General features: G+C 38.7%; 1 protein-coding gene across 1 annotated transcript in view; it reads left to right on the top strand.

Annotated features, from left to right (window-relative positions):
* The window catches only part of PPP1R42 (protein phosphatase 1 regulatory subunit 42), a 66,159-nt gene extending 51,384 nt beyond the window's left edge, over positions 1 to 14,775 (top strand). Inside the window, exons 7-8 of the mRNA XM_015145492.3 lie at positions 7,778 to 7,937; positions 14,618 to 14,775. Of these exons, the coding sequence (XP_015000978.2) occupies positions 7,778 to 7,937; positions 14,618 to 14,729 (272 nt within the window). The 3' untranslated portion in view covers positions 14,730 to 14,775. The remainder of the gene's footprint in view (positions 1 to 7,777; positions 7,938 to 14,617) is intronic.
* The last annotated feature ends 814 nt before the right edge of the window (positions 14,776 to 15,589 follow it).

The raw sequence follows: 15,589 nt of genomic DNA, 5'->3' as shown, positions 1-15,589 counted from the left end.
ATCACAGCTCACTACAGCCTTGATCTCCCAGGCTCAAATGATCCTCCTGCCTCAGACTCCCAAGTAGCTGAGATGACAGGTGTGTGCAACCACACCCAGCTAATTTTAAAATACTTTTTGTAGAGATGAAGTCTCACTGTGTTGCCCAAGCTAATTTGGAACTCCTAGGCTCAAGCTATCCTCCTCCTCAATAAATGGTGATGGGAAAACTGGATATCCATATGCAGAAGAATGAAACTAGACCCTCAGCTATCACCCTATGCAAAAATCAACTCAGTATGAATCAAAGACCTAAATATAAGACCTGAAACTATAAAACTACTAGAAGAAAACAGAGGAAATGCTTCAGGACATTGGTCTGTGAAAAGATTTTATAATAGAACCTCAAAAGCACAGGCAACGAGAACAAAAATAAACAAATGGGGTATGTCAAACTAAAAAGCTTCTGCACAGCAAAGGGAACAATCAAGAGTGAAAAGACAACCTACAGAATGGGAAAAATATCTGTAAACTATTCATCTGACAGGATTATTATTCAGAATATACAAGAAACTGCAATATCTCAACAGCAAAAAAACAACAATCCAGTTTTAAAATGGGCAAAGGATCTGAACAGACATTTCTCAAAAGAAGACATATAAATGGCCAAGAAAAATATGCCCAATATCACTTAATCATCAGGAATGCAAATCAAAATCACAATGAGGTGTCATCTCATCCCAGTTAGGATGGTTATTAACAAAAAGACAAAAAATAACAACAGCTGGCCAGGCACAGTGCTCATGGCTGTAATCCCAGCACTTTGGGAGGCTGAGGTGGGTGGATCACTTGAAGTCAGGAGTTCAAGAACAGCCTGGCCAACATGGTGAAACTCTGTCTCTACTGACAATACAAAAATTAGCCAGGCGTGGTGGTGCATGCCTGCAATTCCAACTACTCAGAAGGCTGAGGCACGAGAATCACTTGAACCAGGAGGCGGACATTGGCAGTGAGCCGAGATCGCACCACTGCACCCTAGCCTGGGTAACAGAGCGAGACTTAGTCTCAAAAAATAAAAACCAAATGCTGGTGATATGGGTTGGCTGTGTCCCCACCCAAATCTCATCTTGAATTGTAGCTTCCATAATTCCCATGTGTTGTGGGAGGGACCTGGTGGAAGATAACTGAATTATGGGGGCAGTTTCCCCCATACTGTTCTCATGGTAGTGGGTAAGTCTCATGAGATCTGATGATTTTATAAGCAGTTTCCCCTTTTGCTTGGCTCTCATTCTCTCGTCTGCCACCATGTAAGACGTGCCTTTTGCCTTCTGCCATGATTGTGAGGCCTCCCCAGCCATGTGGAACTGTGAGTCCATTAAACCTCTTTTTCTTTATAAATTACCTAGTCTCAAGTATGTCTTTATCAGCAGCATGAAAATGGACTAATACAGCTGGTGAGGATGCAGAGAAAAGGGAGCTCTCTTATACACTGTTGGTGGGAATGTAAAGTTGTACAACCACTATGGAGAACAGTATGGAGGTTCCTCAAAAAACTACAAATAGGGGGCTGGACGTTGTGGCTTAGAACTGTAATCCCAGTGCTTTTGGAGGCCAAGGCAGGAGTATCAGTTGAGACTAGGACATCAAGACCAGCCTGGGCAACAAAGCAAGACACCATCTCTTCAAAAACATTATTTTTAAAATTAGCGGCCAGGCGAGGTGGCTCACGCCTGTAATCCCAGCACTTTGGGAGGCCAAGGCAGGTGGATCACTTGAGGTCAGGAGTTCAAGACCAGCCTGGCCAACATGGTAAACCCTCATCTCTACTAAAAATACAAAAAAATTAGCTGAGCATGGTGGCACACACCTGTAATCCCAGCTATTCGGGAGGCTGAGGCAGAGAATTTCTTAAACCTGCAGCCTGGGTGACAGAGCAAGACTCCATCTCAAAAAAAAAAAAAAAAAGGCAAAACAAAACAAAAACCTACAAATAGAACTACAGATTTTCCTCGAATTTAAAAAAATTCCTTGAGTTAAAAAAAGAAAAAAACCTACCATATGATCTAGCAATCCCACTACTGACCATCTATCCAAAGGAAAAGAAATCAGTTTATCAAGGAGACATCCACACCCTCGTGTTTGTTGCAGGAGTATTCACAATAGCCAAGATACAGAATCGCCTTAAGTGTCCAACAGATGAATGAATAAAGAAAATGTGGTATATATACACAATGGAATACTATTCAACTATAAATAAGAATGAAATCCTGTTATTTGCAACAACATGGATGGAAATGGGGGATGTTACATTAAGTGAAATAAGCCAGAAACAGAAAGTGGAACAGTGCATGTTCTCACTCATCTGTTAAAGCTAAAAAAAAAAAAAAAAAAAAAAAAGTTGATCTCATAGAATTAAAAAGTAGAACGAAGATACTACAAACTGGGACGGGCAGAGGGAATAAGGTGAGGGAAGAGAGAGATTTGGTAAAGGTTATAAAATTACAACCAGATAGGCGGAATAAACTTTAGAGTTCTATAGCAGCTGTCCCCAACCTTTGTAGCAGCAGGGACTGGTTTTGTGGAAGACAATTTTTCCATGGACCAGAAGTGTGGTGGAGGGGGATATTGTTTTGGGATGATACAAGTACATTACATTTATTATGCACTTTATTTCTATTAACATTGCACTGTAACATATAATGAAATAGTAATTCACCATAACGTAGAATCAGCAGGAGCCCTGAACTTTTTTTCCTGCAGCTAGATCATCCTATCTGGGGGTAATGGGAGACAGTGACAGATCATTGGGCATTAGATTCTCATAAGGAGTTCACAACCTAGATCCCTCACATGCACAGTTCACAATAGGGTTCGTGTTCCTATGATAATCTAATGCTGTAGTAGATCTGATAGGAGGCAGAGCTCAGGTGGTAATGCGAGTGATGGAGAGCAGATGTAAATACAGATAAAGCCTCTCTTGCTCACCTGCCACTCACCTTCTGCTGTGCGGCCCAGTTTCTAATAGGCTACAGACCAGGACCATTGGGTTGGGGACCCCTGCACTATAGGATGACCATAGATAACAATCATATATAGTTTAAAATAGCTAGAAGGAGAATATTGAATGTTGCCAACACATAGAAATGATAAATGTTTGAGATTATGTATATGCTAATTTCCCTGATTTGATCACTATACATTATATGTATTGCAACATCACTATGTACCCTATAAATATGTACAATTATGTCTCAACTAAATTTTTTTAAATTAGCCATTTAATTTTCTCAAAACAGTCCTTATTAATCTCTTTATAATCTAGTATGAGCACCAACTAACAAAAACAATTTTTTTTTTTTTTTTTTGATAGAGTAATCTGTTGCCCAAGCTAGAGTGCAGTGGCACGATTGCAGCTCACTGCAACCTCTGCCTCCCAGGTTCAAGCAATTCTCCTGCCTCAGCCTCCCGAGTAGCTGGGATTACAGGCGTGCACCACCACACCCGACTAATTTTTGTATTTTTAGTAAATAAGATTTCACCATGTGGGCCAGGCTGGTCTTAAACTCCTGACCTCAAGTGATCCACCCACCTTGGCCTTCCAAAGTCCTGGAATTACAGGCATGAGCCACTGCGCCCAGCCCAAAAACAATGTTTCAAGTCATGTAGATAAACTAACAACAAACTATCTGAAAAGAAATTATGAAAATAATCCCATTTACAATAACAACAAAAGAACAAAATACCCAGGAATAAATTTAATTAAGGAGGTGAAAGACATATGCTGAAAACTACAAAACATCGATGAAAGAAATTAAACAAGACATCTTCTGCAATGTCTGCTTATAAATTTTAAAAGAAATTAAACAAGACACAAATGAAAAGACACCTCATGTTCATGAATTGGAAGACTCAATATTGTAAAATATCCATAAGACCAAAAGTGATCCACAGATTCAATGCAATTTCTATCAAAATCCCAATGGCATTTTTTATAGAAATAGAAAAAAGCAATTCTAAAATTCATATGGAACCAATGAAGACCACAAATAGCCAAATCAATCTTAAGAATGAAGAACAAAGCTGAAGGCATCACATTTCCTGATTTTGAAATATATTACATAGATATAGTAATCGAGAGAGTATGGTACTGGCAGAAGACAGACATATAGAGAAACAGAACAGAATAGAGCGCCCAGGAAAAAATCCATGCAGATGTAATCAATTGATCTTTGACAAAGGTGCCTAGAATACACAATGGGGAAAGAAAAGTCTCTTAAACAAATAGTGGTTTTTGTTCCTCCAAAGAAGACATACAAATGGCCAACAGGTATACGAAGAAATACTCAATGTCAGTAATCATCAGGGAAATGCAAATCAAAATTGTAATCAGCTATCACCTCACACCTGTCAGGGTGGCTTTTTTTTGTTTGTTTGAGACAGAGTTTTACTCTTGTTGCCCAGGTTGGAGTGCAATGGCGTGATCTCGGCTCACTGCAACCTCCGCCTCCTGAGTTCAAGCAATTCTCCCGCCTCAGCCTCCCGAGTAGCTGAGATTACATGCATGTACCACCACACTTGGCTAATTTTGCATTTTTAGTAGAGATGGGGTTTCACCATGTTGGTCAGACTGGTCTCCAACTCCTGAACTCAAGTGATCCACCTGCCTCTACCTCCCAAAGTGCTGGTATTACAGACACGAGCCATTGTGCCTGGATGGCTACTATTTTTAAAAAGGTAACACGTGTTAGAGAGGATGTGAAGAAATTGGAACCCTTGCACACCACTGGTGGGAACGTAAAATGGTGCAGCCACTATAACAAACAGTATGAACATTCCTCAAAAAGTTAAAAATAGGACTGCCATATGACCCAACAATCCCACTTATGGATATTTATCCAAAAGAATTGAAATCAGGATCTCCAAGAGACATCAGTACTCCTATGTTCATTGCAGCACTATTCACAATAGCCAAGATGTGGAAACTAGGTACATGGACATTGGAGAGATGAACGGATAAAGGAAATGTATATTAAATGGAACATGGAACACTATTCAGCTTTACAAAGAAAGGAAATTCTGCAATATGTGACAACATGGGTGAGCCTTGAGGATATTATGCTAAGTGAAATGAGCCAGGTCAAAGAAAGACAAATACTGATTCAACTTATATAAGACTAAAATAGTTAAATTCATACACTCAAAGAGTGGAGTGCTATTGCCAGCAAATGAGGGGAGGAAAGGGGGACTTACTAATCAATGGGCATAAAGTTTCGGCCAAACAAGATGAATAAGCTCTAGAGATCTACTGTACGACATTGTACCTAAGGTAAAATAATAATGTATTATACATTTAAAACTTTGTTAAGAGGGTAGATCTTGGCTGGGCGCAGTGGCTCATGCCTGTAATCTCAGCACTTTGGGAGGCTGAGGCAGGCAGATCACTTGAGGTCAGGAGTTCGAGACCAGCCTGGCCAATATGGTGAAATCCTGTCTCTACCAAAAATACAAAACAATTAGCTGGATATGGTGGCGTGCGCCTGTAGTCCCAGTTACTTGGGAGGATGAGGCAAGAGAACTGCTTGAACCTGGGAGGCAGAGGCTGCAGTGAGCCGAGATGGCACCACTGCACCCCACCCTGGGTGACAGAGCAAGATATCATCTAAAAAAAAAAAAAGGGAGGGTAGATCTCATGTTAAATAGTTTTGCTACAATTTTTTAAAGTCCGTATAGAATGTTATAGTTTGTAAGCTTCATTTCAGACCTTGTGGTAGTTGCTGTTATGATCATTATTAATAATTTAAAATGGAAAGCACTCGGAATTAAAAGGCAAAGAAGAGGGGGCAAGGGAAGAAAAAAGAACTGACATTTACTGTGCTAAACATTTCAGATATTTACACACATTATTGCATTTAATTATTATGACCTGTGAGGCAGAAGATTATTATATGCATTTTGCAGATGAGAAAGTTCAGTTTCAGAAATGAAGTGACTTGTCTTGAGTTTACAAAGCTAGCAGGGGGCACAGGCTAAATTAAGCTGGGATAGAAGGACAATTAATCATCTAAAGCAATAATGCTCTACTTAGAAATTCAATTTGGTGGGAATTTGGGAAAATCACGGATATGGAAATACATGATATGTAAACAATTTTTATAACTAAAAAGGAGCTAGAGGAAATAGGATAATAAAACAAATTTCAAAATTTTATAAGGAGTACTCAAATAGATTACATAATTTACTATATTGAAAAATGGTCTCGGCTGGGTGCGGTGGCTCATGACTGTAATCCCAGCACTTTGGGAGGCCGAGGCAGGCAGATCACCTGAGGTCAGGAGTTCAAGACCAGCCTGGCCAACATGGTGAAACCCCATCTCTACTAATAGTAAAAAAATTAACCAGGTGTGGTGGCAGGCACCTATCATCCCAGCTACTAGGGAGGCTGAGGCAGGAGAATAACTTGAACCCAGGAGGCAAGGGTTGCAGTGAGCCGAGATCGTGCCACTGCACTCCAGCCTAGGTGACAAGATGAGACACTGTCTCAAAAAAAAAAAAATCATCTCTAAAATCAATTAAAATAAAATTTAAAGTGAACACACTGACTCGCTGCAGCAGAAAATTTTCTGAGCTTTTCTCAGGAGTACTTGGTTATTCTTCCTTGGCCATTTGTAGGTCCTCCCTCCCCTTTGCCCATGTTTGCCATCCCCATCCAAACAGATGGTACAAACCTGGAACTCTCAGGCTTAAAAGCAGTGACATCCCTGTATACATGTATATAAATATACAATAACTCTATCCTTTTGTATATGTCCAATAGCAGACTATATGGTCTTTACGCAAAGACTTTTATAACTGTGCAAGAGAAAGGGAAAGCATAAATTAAAATCTAGAAAATATATTATATATTTTCAAAATCTACAGTATACCTACCTTTCAGATCTTTAGAAGAGTTAAAATGAACCTTTTAAAGGCACCTCTGCACAACCAAATACATTGTAAGGGAATAGGAATTCTTAAAAAGATGGTAATAATTTTTGTACTTCCTAATCTTTTATGTATTTTTGATAGCCTCGTAAATTTAGAGCTCTATATTGGGGATTATGGTAAAATTATAGGAATTATTATAACTTCTAACTTCAAGGATCTTACAATTTAAAAATCTTATCCTAAGTATGGTCATATAGCTATATGACACAAAATTGTAAACGTACTTTAATATCTTAATAAAATCTAAAATATACTCACATCTTTTAGCACTTTCTTTTATAGCACTTCTATAGAAAAAATCATAGTAAACATTAAGCACCTCAAATGTGTCCAAGAATATGCCAGTCACTGTGGATTAGAGGTGAATAGGGCTGTCCCCACTTAAAAGGAACTTACTGCTGGAAAGGGAGGAGGATCTGAAAGCAGGTAACTGATGTGGAATGTTAAGTGCCAGAATAAAGGTATGGACATATCCCCAAAAAGATACATGACTTATTTACTCCCTACAAATGAAACAATTTGAAAAAAATAAACTAACTCAGAACAGTAAAATTAAGGGCAGTTAATATTTATATTAATGTTGGCATGCCCATTTTATTTTATTTTAAAGAGTTGACCAAGAACTTTCCTGTATAGGTTTTTGTGTATGAAAGTCTGCACTATTTTTTCTTGGGTTATTAATTTTATTACTAGTTTTACTGTGTATTCATTTAGCTCTATTTAATTTTTAGATCATCTAATATTGTCATACCCTTTTTTACAATTCAGTTATTAGTTTCAAAGCAGAATGCTTTTATTTCTTTGTGTGCTACAGGTAACTTTGAAACAATGCATCACATCGTTCCTGTTTATTACCCACAGGTGGGTAAGCCAAAATTAGTCTTTTTCTCTGAAATACAGAGATACCCTGTAAATGGAAATGCATCTCCAGAAAGTTCCCGAGAAGATTACACTAAAATTATTGAAGAGATGGGGTAGGTTCTTTCAAATATTTATGTGACTTTATCTTTTTGGTGGGGAGGAGACATCTTCACAGTAAACAAAGAGGAACAGAGGCCATCCAATCTGTCTCCTAGTTCTTTGTTCTCAATCTTTTTTGGCCAAACATAGAAAGAAAAAAAAAAGGTTCATTGTTGGTCTGCCCAAACAGTCAGAAAGTTATAGTGGGAAGGGGTGTTTCCAGAAGACTTGGCAGTTAGACTGGATACACCCACTGAGGTAAGGTAGGGGACTCAGAAAAGTTCCAGAGGCAGTAGGTAAAGACAATGATCAGGGATTCTGTCAAAGGAGCCTGAGGCCTAGCTGATGAACAGTGGGTGGGCGACTGCACAGCATATGGTTGCTGAAAGTCCAGAGGACTACAGAATTAGGCTACTTTCACCACTTCTACAAACCAGATTTTTAAGCTGTTGTCTCTGAAGGAGACAGAAGTTTCTCCTGATGAGGAAAAATTTGCTTTTTGGTTTAAAAAAGGTATTGCTTTGATGGAAAAGTAAACCAGAGCTGGGGACAGTTGTTTATGCCTGTAATCCCAGCATTTTGGGTGGCTTAGGTGGGCAGATCATTTTCGTCCAGGAGTTCAAGACCAGCCTGGCCAACAAGGAGAAACCCCTTCTCTACAAAAAAAAAAAAAAAATACAAAAATCAGCTGGACATGGTGGTGCGTGCCTATAGTGCCAGCAACTTGGGAGGCTGAAGTGGGAGGGTGACTTGAGCCTGGGAGACAGAGGCTGCAATGAGCTGAGATCGCTCCACTGCACTCCAGCCTGGGCAACAGAGTGGGACCCCATCTCAATAAATTAAATAAATAAATATCCATACCAAAAAGTAACTGCATTTATATGTAAAACATGAGATATCTGCCATATGCTGGGCAACACTGAATATAAAAACTCATTTGAGTTTTATATTCAAAACTGATAATCCTGTTTTGAGATAATGAGATAATGAGATAATCCTGATCTCAAATATTTTGCCACAAACAAGCTGGGGAGTCAAATATGGTATAACTACTCTATAGTGTGATAAATGCTATGGGCTTTAAAAACCAGATCCTAATACATCTTATACATTTTGCATTAAACTTATTTTTTCATTTATAATCAATACAATGATTGCTCTATTGATCCTTCCAACCATATCAGATTAGTGATCGCAATATACTAAAGGCCAATAGCACATTTCATTGAGAAAGTAAACAGAGCCAGGGGACACACTTTGGAATCGTTTTCCTTTTCCCAGAACTGCCTGCTGAAGGTCAAGTGGGCTTATCATGAGACCCTCTTTGCAGGGTCCCATCAAGGGATGATGATTTAGAATTGCCTAGTATAGCCCACTTCAAGAAGCCCTGTGAACATTACTGCTGCACTGTCCTACCCCTATTCCCTGCAGAGTGGCTCAGGCTTGCTGGGATGCAGTCTTAGGAGAGAGAAGGTCTGTGGGTATGGAAAATGCTTTATTTGGGGAAGAAGTGAAAGGATATGCAGGGAGTCCTCGTTTTGGTATTGCCTCCTCTCCATTCACAATAAAACAGGAGCTATGTGAGACATTTACTGCTTATGTCCATTGTCATTACCACCAAACCACTGCGTAGTTGTCCATAGCACAACAATAGTTTCTTAAAGGTTTACACAACTGTTATCAATTCCACAACAGTGCTCTTAGGTTTTATTTCTTTGCCAAGCATTTTGAAAAATCTTGCTAGTATATCATCAAGGAAGAAAATAAAACAATAAAAATGACACAGCCTCAGAAAACAATGTTGATGAATTCTATACATTGCCATGTACATTGTTAGATCAATAGTGAGCTGTGGCCCATTCCACATACTCTATAGCCCCAAGCAAAGCTCAAGTCACTAGGAGTGCACTGAAAAAACATCAAATCACTCTACCCTCATTTTCCTAACTACGAACACTAAATACAGAACTAAATGCATTTTTAAAAATACAAACTGCTATGTACTGCAAAGATAGGCTATCCTAAATGAAACCAGCAAACCAGAAGGGTTCTGTGAGAACATAAGAATGTCCTGCCTCAGCCACCATCAAGTGAAGCCAATTATGTTCAATCCTGAGCCTTCAATTTTATCCTGTGAAAAAGCATTAAATAAATGTTTAAATGCTTATTATTTCCTCAGGCAATACTTTCACCTTAGGTATGCCAAAATATTGTTTTAGTATATCAAAAGATTTAATCTGTATTAAAGGAGATTATCAGTTCTACCTCTCTTTAATAAAAGGTAATCAAATATATTACAGTTTCATCAAACTCTTGATATAGATTATCAGGGCATGCCTTTTGCTAATTTTAGTAATATAACATAAATCTAGGAGATAACTAAAATAAAGCTAGAAGTTCAGTAAAGTGTTGAAAACAAAATACTCAGCCCAAACACAAAGAACAGATTTTTAGTTTCTAGAAAATTGATTAAAGCTACCCCTTGCCTTAATTACTTTAAGGGAAAGAATGAGCTGGCATCAGCAGACATGTCCCTACACTCTATATTTAATATTCAAGGTGGGGAGCCTGCTCAGAGGTGGAAATAAGCTTACAGTGCATCTTCCAAAAAGCTAAAGGTATGTGCCCCACACTCCTTTAGGGTTCTACACACTGGGGGCTGTGCCTGTATCGTATGTGGAGCCAATGAAGCAACATCTGTCCAGAGACAGGGGAATGTTTTCCACCTCTTTTATAAATGCATGCAATCTGTGCTCATGTATATTTATACAAGCCTCCTTTCCCTACTGGGAGGAAAAAGTCAGACTCATTGACGTTGTTTTTGACCCTCAAACTGAACTTGATACTATCAATGTATACTTTAATTAACGATTAGGTCAAAACTATTTTTTATTTAAAGGCTGATTCTGAACAAATGCCTTCACTGTTCAATTTTTTAAAATATGGTATTAAACAAACAAAAAGGTACACATTATTGCTTCTTTCTGTGTTTGTCACGGTAAATACTTCTGACAGATATTTCCTCTCTTTGCAAACATGCTAGGAGGTGCTTGAGCCTTAGTAATTTTAAAATAGACATTAAATACATTTATATATTGCATATAAAATCCACTGAGAATACTCTGTAGCACCATACAATGAAAAACAAATTGTTACTTGATTATTTAACTAACTTTCAAACCCAAGCAATGTTAATAAAGTCAATCCATCTCTTTTGTTAATGTAAAAATAATAACTTTCTAGCTGGGTAAAACTGCCCTTAATTTCAGATACCTTTAAGGAATACAAATCACTGGGGCCCATAATTCACAGGAAATATTCACTGTATATTAACTATTTATAAAATACCTAGTACCCTTTGTTAGAATATGGAAGCGTTAGATTTCTTTGAATTAAAAAGTGAACTTGAATAACAGTCAAAACAACCTTCCTTCACCACTGTTAAGGTTGTTTGAACAGTTGTAACAACAGATCTATGTACTTAGGAAAGAATTTTTAAAACTCAGATATTTTTAGTCACAAAACTCTGGAATTATGTTATATAAACTCACTTGCAAATTTTGCTTTGTTAAACATAACAGTCTATTTAATTTATATGCAAAAATAAGCTTATGTGTATCAGTAATGTAGGTATAATGTTAATATTTGGATTTGCAGTTCTCAAAGAACCATTTTGAAATTAAGATACTCCCCTCCTTCCCAAAAAAAGCACAATAGTGGTAAGCAACATAGTTTTTTTAGGCTGGGTCAGGTGGCTCATGCCTGTAATTCCAGCACTTTGGGAAGCTGAAGGAGGGAGGATTGCTTGAGGCCAGGAGTTCGAAACCAGCCTGGGCAACACAGTGAGACCTCATCTCCATAAGAAAAAAAAATTCAGGTATAGTAACACCTCTCTGTAGTCCCAGCTACTTGGGAGGCTAAGGTGAGAGAATTGCTTGAGCCCAGGAGGTTGAGAATGCAGTGAGTCGCGATTGTGCCACTGCACTCCAGACTGGGCGACAGAGAAAGGCCTTATCTCAAAAAACAAAAACTTTTTTTAGTTAAAACAGACTAGTTTTAGTTAAAACAAGCTAGTTTTTGTGATCTGTCAATGGTTTACTCTGTGAACAAGAGTTATATAAGACCTAATTCAAAAGAATTATTTTCCATTTTAAAATGCCTATATTTTGAAAGCTGACTCTTCATTATCCAAACAAATTATTTATTTATTTATGGTTTTTTATTTATTTTTACTTTTTGGAGACAGAGTCTCGCTCTGTCGCCCAGGCTGGAGTGCAGTGGCGCAATCTCGGCTCACTCCAAGCTCCACCTCCCGGGTTCACGCCACTTCTCCTGCCTCATCCTCCCAAGTAGGTGGGACTACAGGCGCTGGCTACCACGCCGGCTAATTTTTTGTATTTTTAGTAGAGACAGGGTTTCACCGTGTTAGCCAGGATGGTCTCTCTCTTCTGATCTCGTGATCCGCCCGCCTGGGCCTCCCAAAGTGCTGGGATTACAGGCGTGAGCCACCGCGCCCGGCCCATCCAAACAAATTTTAAAAGACAATGGAACTCTTTTAAGAATACTATAAGCCCCATTTTATAGATGGGAAAATGAGGCTTGGAGAGGTACAATCAGAAGGACCCAAGGTCACACAATTGCCATGAGCAGAGCTAGGACTTGAACACAGCTCACTGACTCCAATAGCCAGCCTCTCAAGTACTCTGCTGGGGACTCTCAAACAAAACCACCCTTAGGAACAGGAAGTTAATAAATGAGAACAGGTGAGGAGGTGACTAAGGTGAACTGGAAAGCACATGCCCGACTAAAGGCAACTGTAGCTATTCAGCTCCACAATGGTGTGGCCAGATGGACATGCATCACACTAGCTGGCAAGTGAGATATCTCGGTTATGAAATCATCTGATTTTTAAATATTTAATTTTTTCTTAAAAAATAACATGTACTAGAATGGATAAAAAGAAAAAACAAAAGCTGGTAATGCTGGCTAGGATATGGAGCAACTGGAACTCTCGTGTACTACTGGCTGGAATGCAAAAATAGTACAGACACTTTGGACAGTAGTTTAACATATTATTTTATTTATGTATTTATCTTTTGAGAGACAGGGTCTCACTTTGTTGCCCAAGCTGCAGTGTAGTGGCTCAAACACAGTTCACTGCAGCCTCAACCTTCTGTGTTCAAGCAATCCTCTTGCCCCAGCTTTCTGAGTAGCTGAGACTACAGGCATGTTCCACCACGCCCATGTAATTTTTAAAATTTTTTTGTACAGACCGGATCTCACTATACTATCCAGGCTGGTCTCAAACTCTTATACTTAAACAATCCTCCCACCTCAGTCTCCCAAAGTGCTGGAACTGCAGATGTGAACCACTGTACCCAGCCAGTTTGACATATTCTTATAACATTAAGCTGGGCATGGTGGTACATGCCTGTAGTTACAGCTACTTGGGAGGCTAGGGTGGGAGGATCACTTGGAGGATCACTTGAGCCCCAGAGTTCAAGCCTACAGTGAGCTATGATCACACCACTGCACTTCAGCCTGGGTGACACAACGAGAGCCTCCTTCAAAAAAAAACAAAAAAAACAAAAAAAAGGTAAACATATATTTAACACATCTAGCAGCTAGTGGTTCACTCCTGGTTATTTTCCCAAGTGAAATGAAAACGTATACTCACAAAAACCTGTACCTGAACATTTATAACATTATTCATAATCACCAAAAACTGAAAACAATCCAAAGGTTTTCTTTCTTTTTTTTTTTTTTTTTTTTGAGACGGAGTCTCGTTCTGTCGCCCAGGCTGGAGTGCAGTGGCGCAATCTCAACTCACTGCAGTTCCAAAGGTTTTCATCTGAGGAATGGATAAACAAACTGTGGTACATCTATACAATGGAAAACTATTCAGCAATACAAACGAATGAACTAGTGATATACTCAACAACAGGGATCTCAAAAGCATTATGCTAAGTGAAAGAAACCAGACTCAAAAGGTTACATACTATATAATATGCTTCTATTTGTGTGACTTTCTAGCAAAGGCAAACTACAGAGACAGAAAACAGATTAGCAGTTGCCAGAAACTGAAGGTGGGAGAAAGGGTGGACGGCAAAGGGTCAGCACAAGATAATTTTGGAGAATTAATGTTCTATATCTTTATTGCATTGATGGTTATAAGACATATGTTTATGAAAGCTTGCTGAACTGGGTGAATTTACACTGAAAACGGTGAATTTAACTATGTAAATTACAATTTAAATAATGAGGGAAATAGTTGAAAGGTGAAAAAGTACCAATTAATCTACTGTTTTATATACATATAAAACATTTATATATTAAAAACAATATGGAATAAATTGATATGTGTGATTATATTGCATTATAAGACAATCTGGGTGCAAAATATAAGAAGCCCCAGACACCTCAAATTTGCCTCATCTTAGAGCTGGTCCACCTTTCCTCTAATATTCTTTCCATACCTCTCACAAATCACAGATTTTTTACATTCTTCGCTACACCAAGAGGAAAATCTTTGTTTCTGCTTCCTTTTTAAAGCCCAACAAGATTCACACAGTTTGGTGACTAATCATTAGCCTTTAATATTGTTATTGTGCCCTAGATTCTATAGGTTTGCTACCTTTTGGGGATACTTTCATTTTTTTAATTTAATGCTTTTTTCCCCTCTCTATAAATATAGGAATCTCTCTTTGAAGCAATCTGAAAGCTTGCTGACAAAAAATGATGTGCATGAACCTCACCTTTTCCATAACCCCAAAGAAAAAGAAAATTTGTTTGCAGGAAATGAGTAAATTCAGCCTCAAGTGACAGGAAATGTTTGATTTTGTTTTTAACCTTATAGGACTAGGCAATAATATCTTTTGTGGGTTTGTAGCTTTATGGTATCTCACATAGAAAAACTTTTAAGTTATTGTTTGATTTGCTGCTTTATAGAATCTGAAACATTGCTTTCCGCCTGTGAATTCAGGGATCTAGTTGCTTTATTCCTCATTACATACAATTTACTGGGAAAATATGTACTTTTTCATCCAGCAATAGAAGTCCCTTCAATGGCGCGATCACAGCTCACTGCAGCCTCAACCTCCTGGGCTCACGAGATCCTCCCGTCTCAGCCTTCGGGGTAGCTGGGACTACAGACATGAGCCACCGCACCGAGCCCCCTTTTGAATCAATGGAATTTTGGTGTGCTTCTTTCTAAAGTGTAAATCTAATTACAGTTATTGGGTGGGAATTGAGATGAAAGCCTAAGTGCCATTCTGACTCACTAATGTACTTAATTTGTGGACCAGTACATCCAAATAGTGCCACCAGGACTGCTGACGACTTGGTTACAGTAGTTCCAACTTAGAAATCTACTGGAAAGTATTAAATGATGGTGCATATACAAGAGCGCGGTTTCTTTAGTGGCATTTTAAATTTGATATTCCGATTGACCCCAAAGAATATAAGAAAATATCCTGCTCTTGGCTTGAGCCCGAAAGTTGGAGGCTGAGGTGAGCCGAGATGGCACCACTGCACTCCAGCCTGGGCGACAGAGACCCTGTCTCAAACACAAAAACAGAAAATGTCCTACTCTGCGAATTGCAGGCATTGTTTCGAGTGTGTTCTAATTATGTTGTTGGAAAGTACTCAGATTTCACCTACGAAGGCG

Source organism: Macaca mulatta, chromosome 8 (assembly GCF_049350105.2).
Source record: "Macaca mulatta isolate MMU2019108-1 chromosome 8, T2T-MMU8v2.0, whole genome shotgun sequence".
Classification (NCBI taxonomy): Eukaryota; Metazoa; Chordata; class Mammalia; order Primates; family Cercopithecidae; genus Macaca; species Macaca mulatta.
This window is presented reverse-complemented; position numbering and strand designations above follow the sequence as displayed.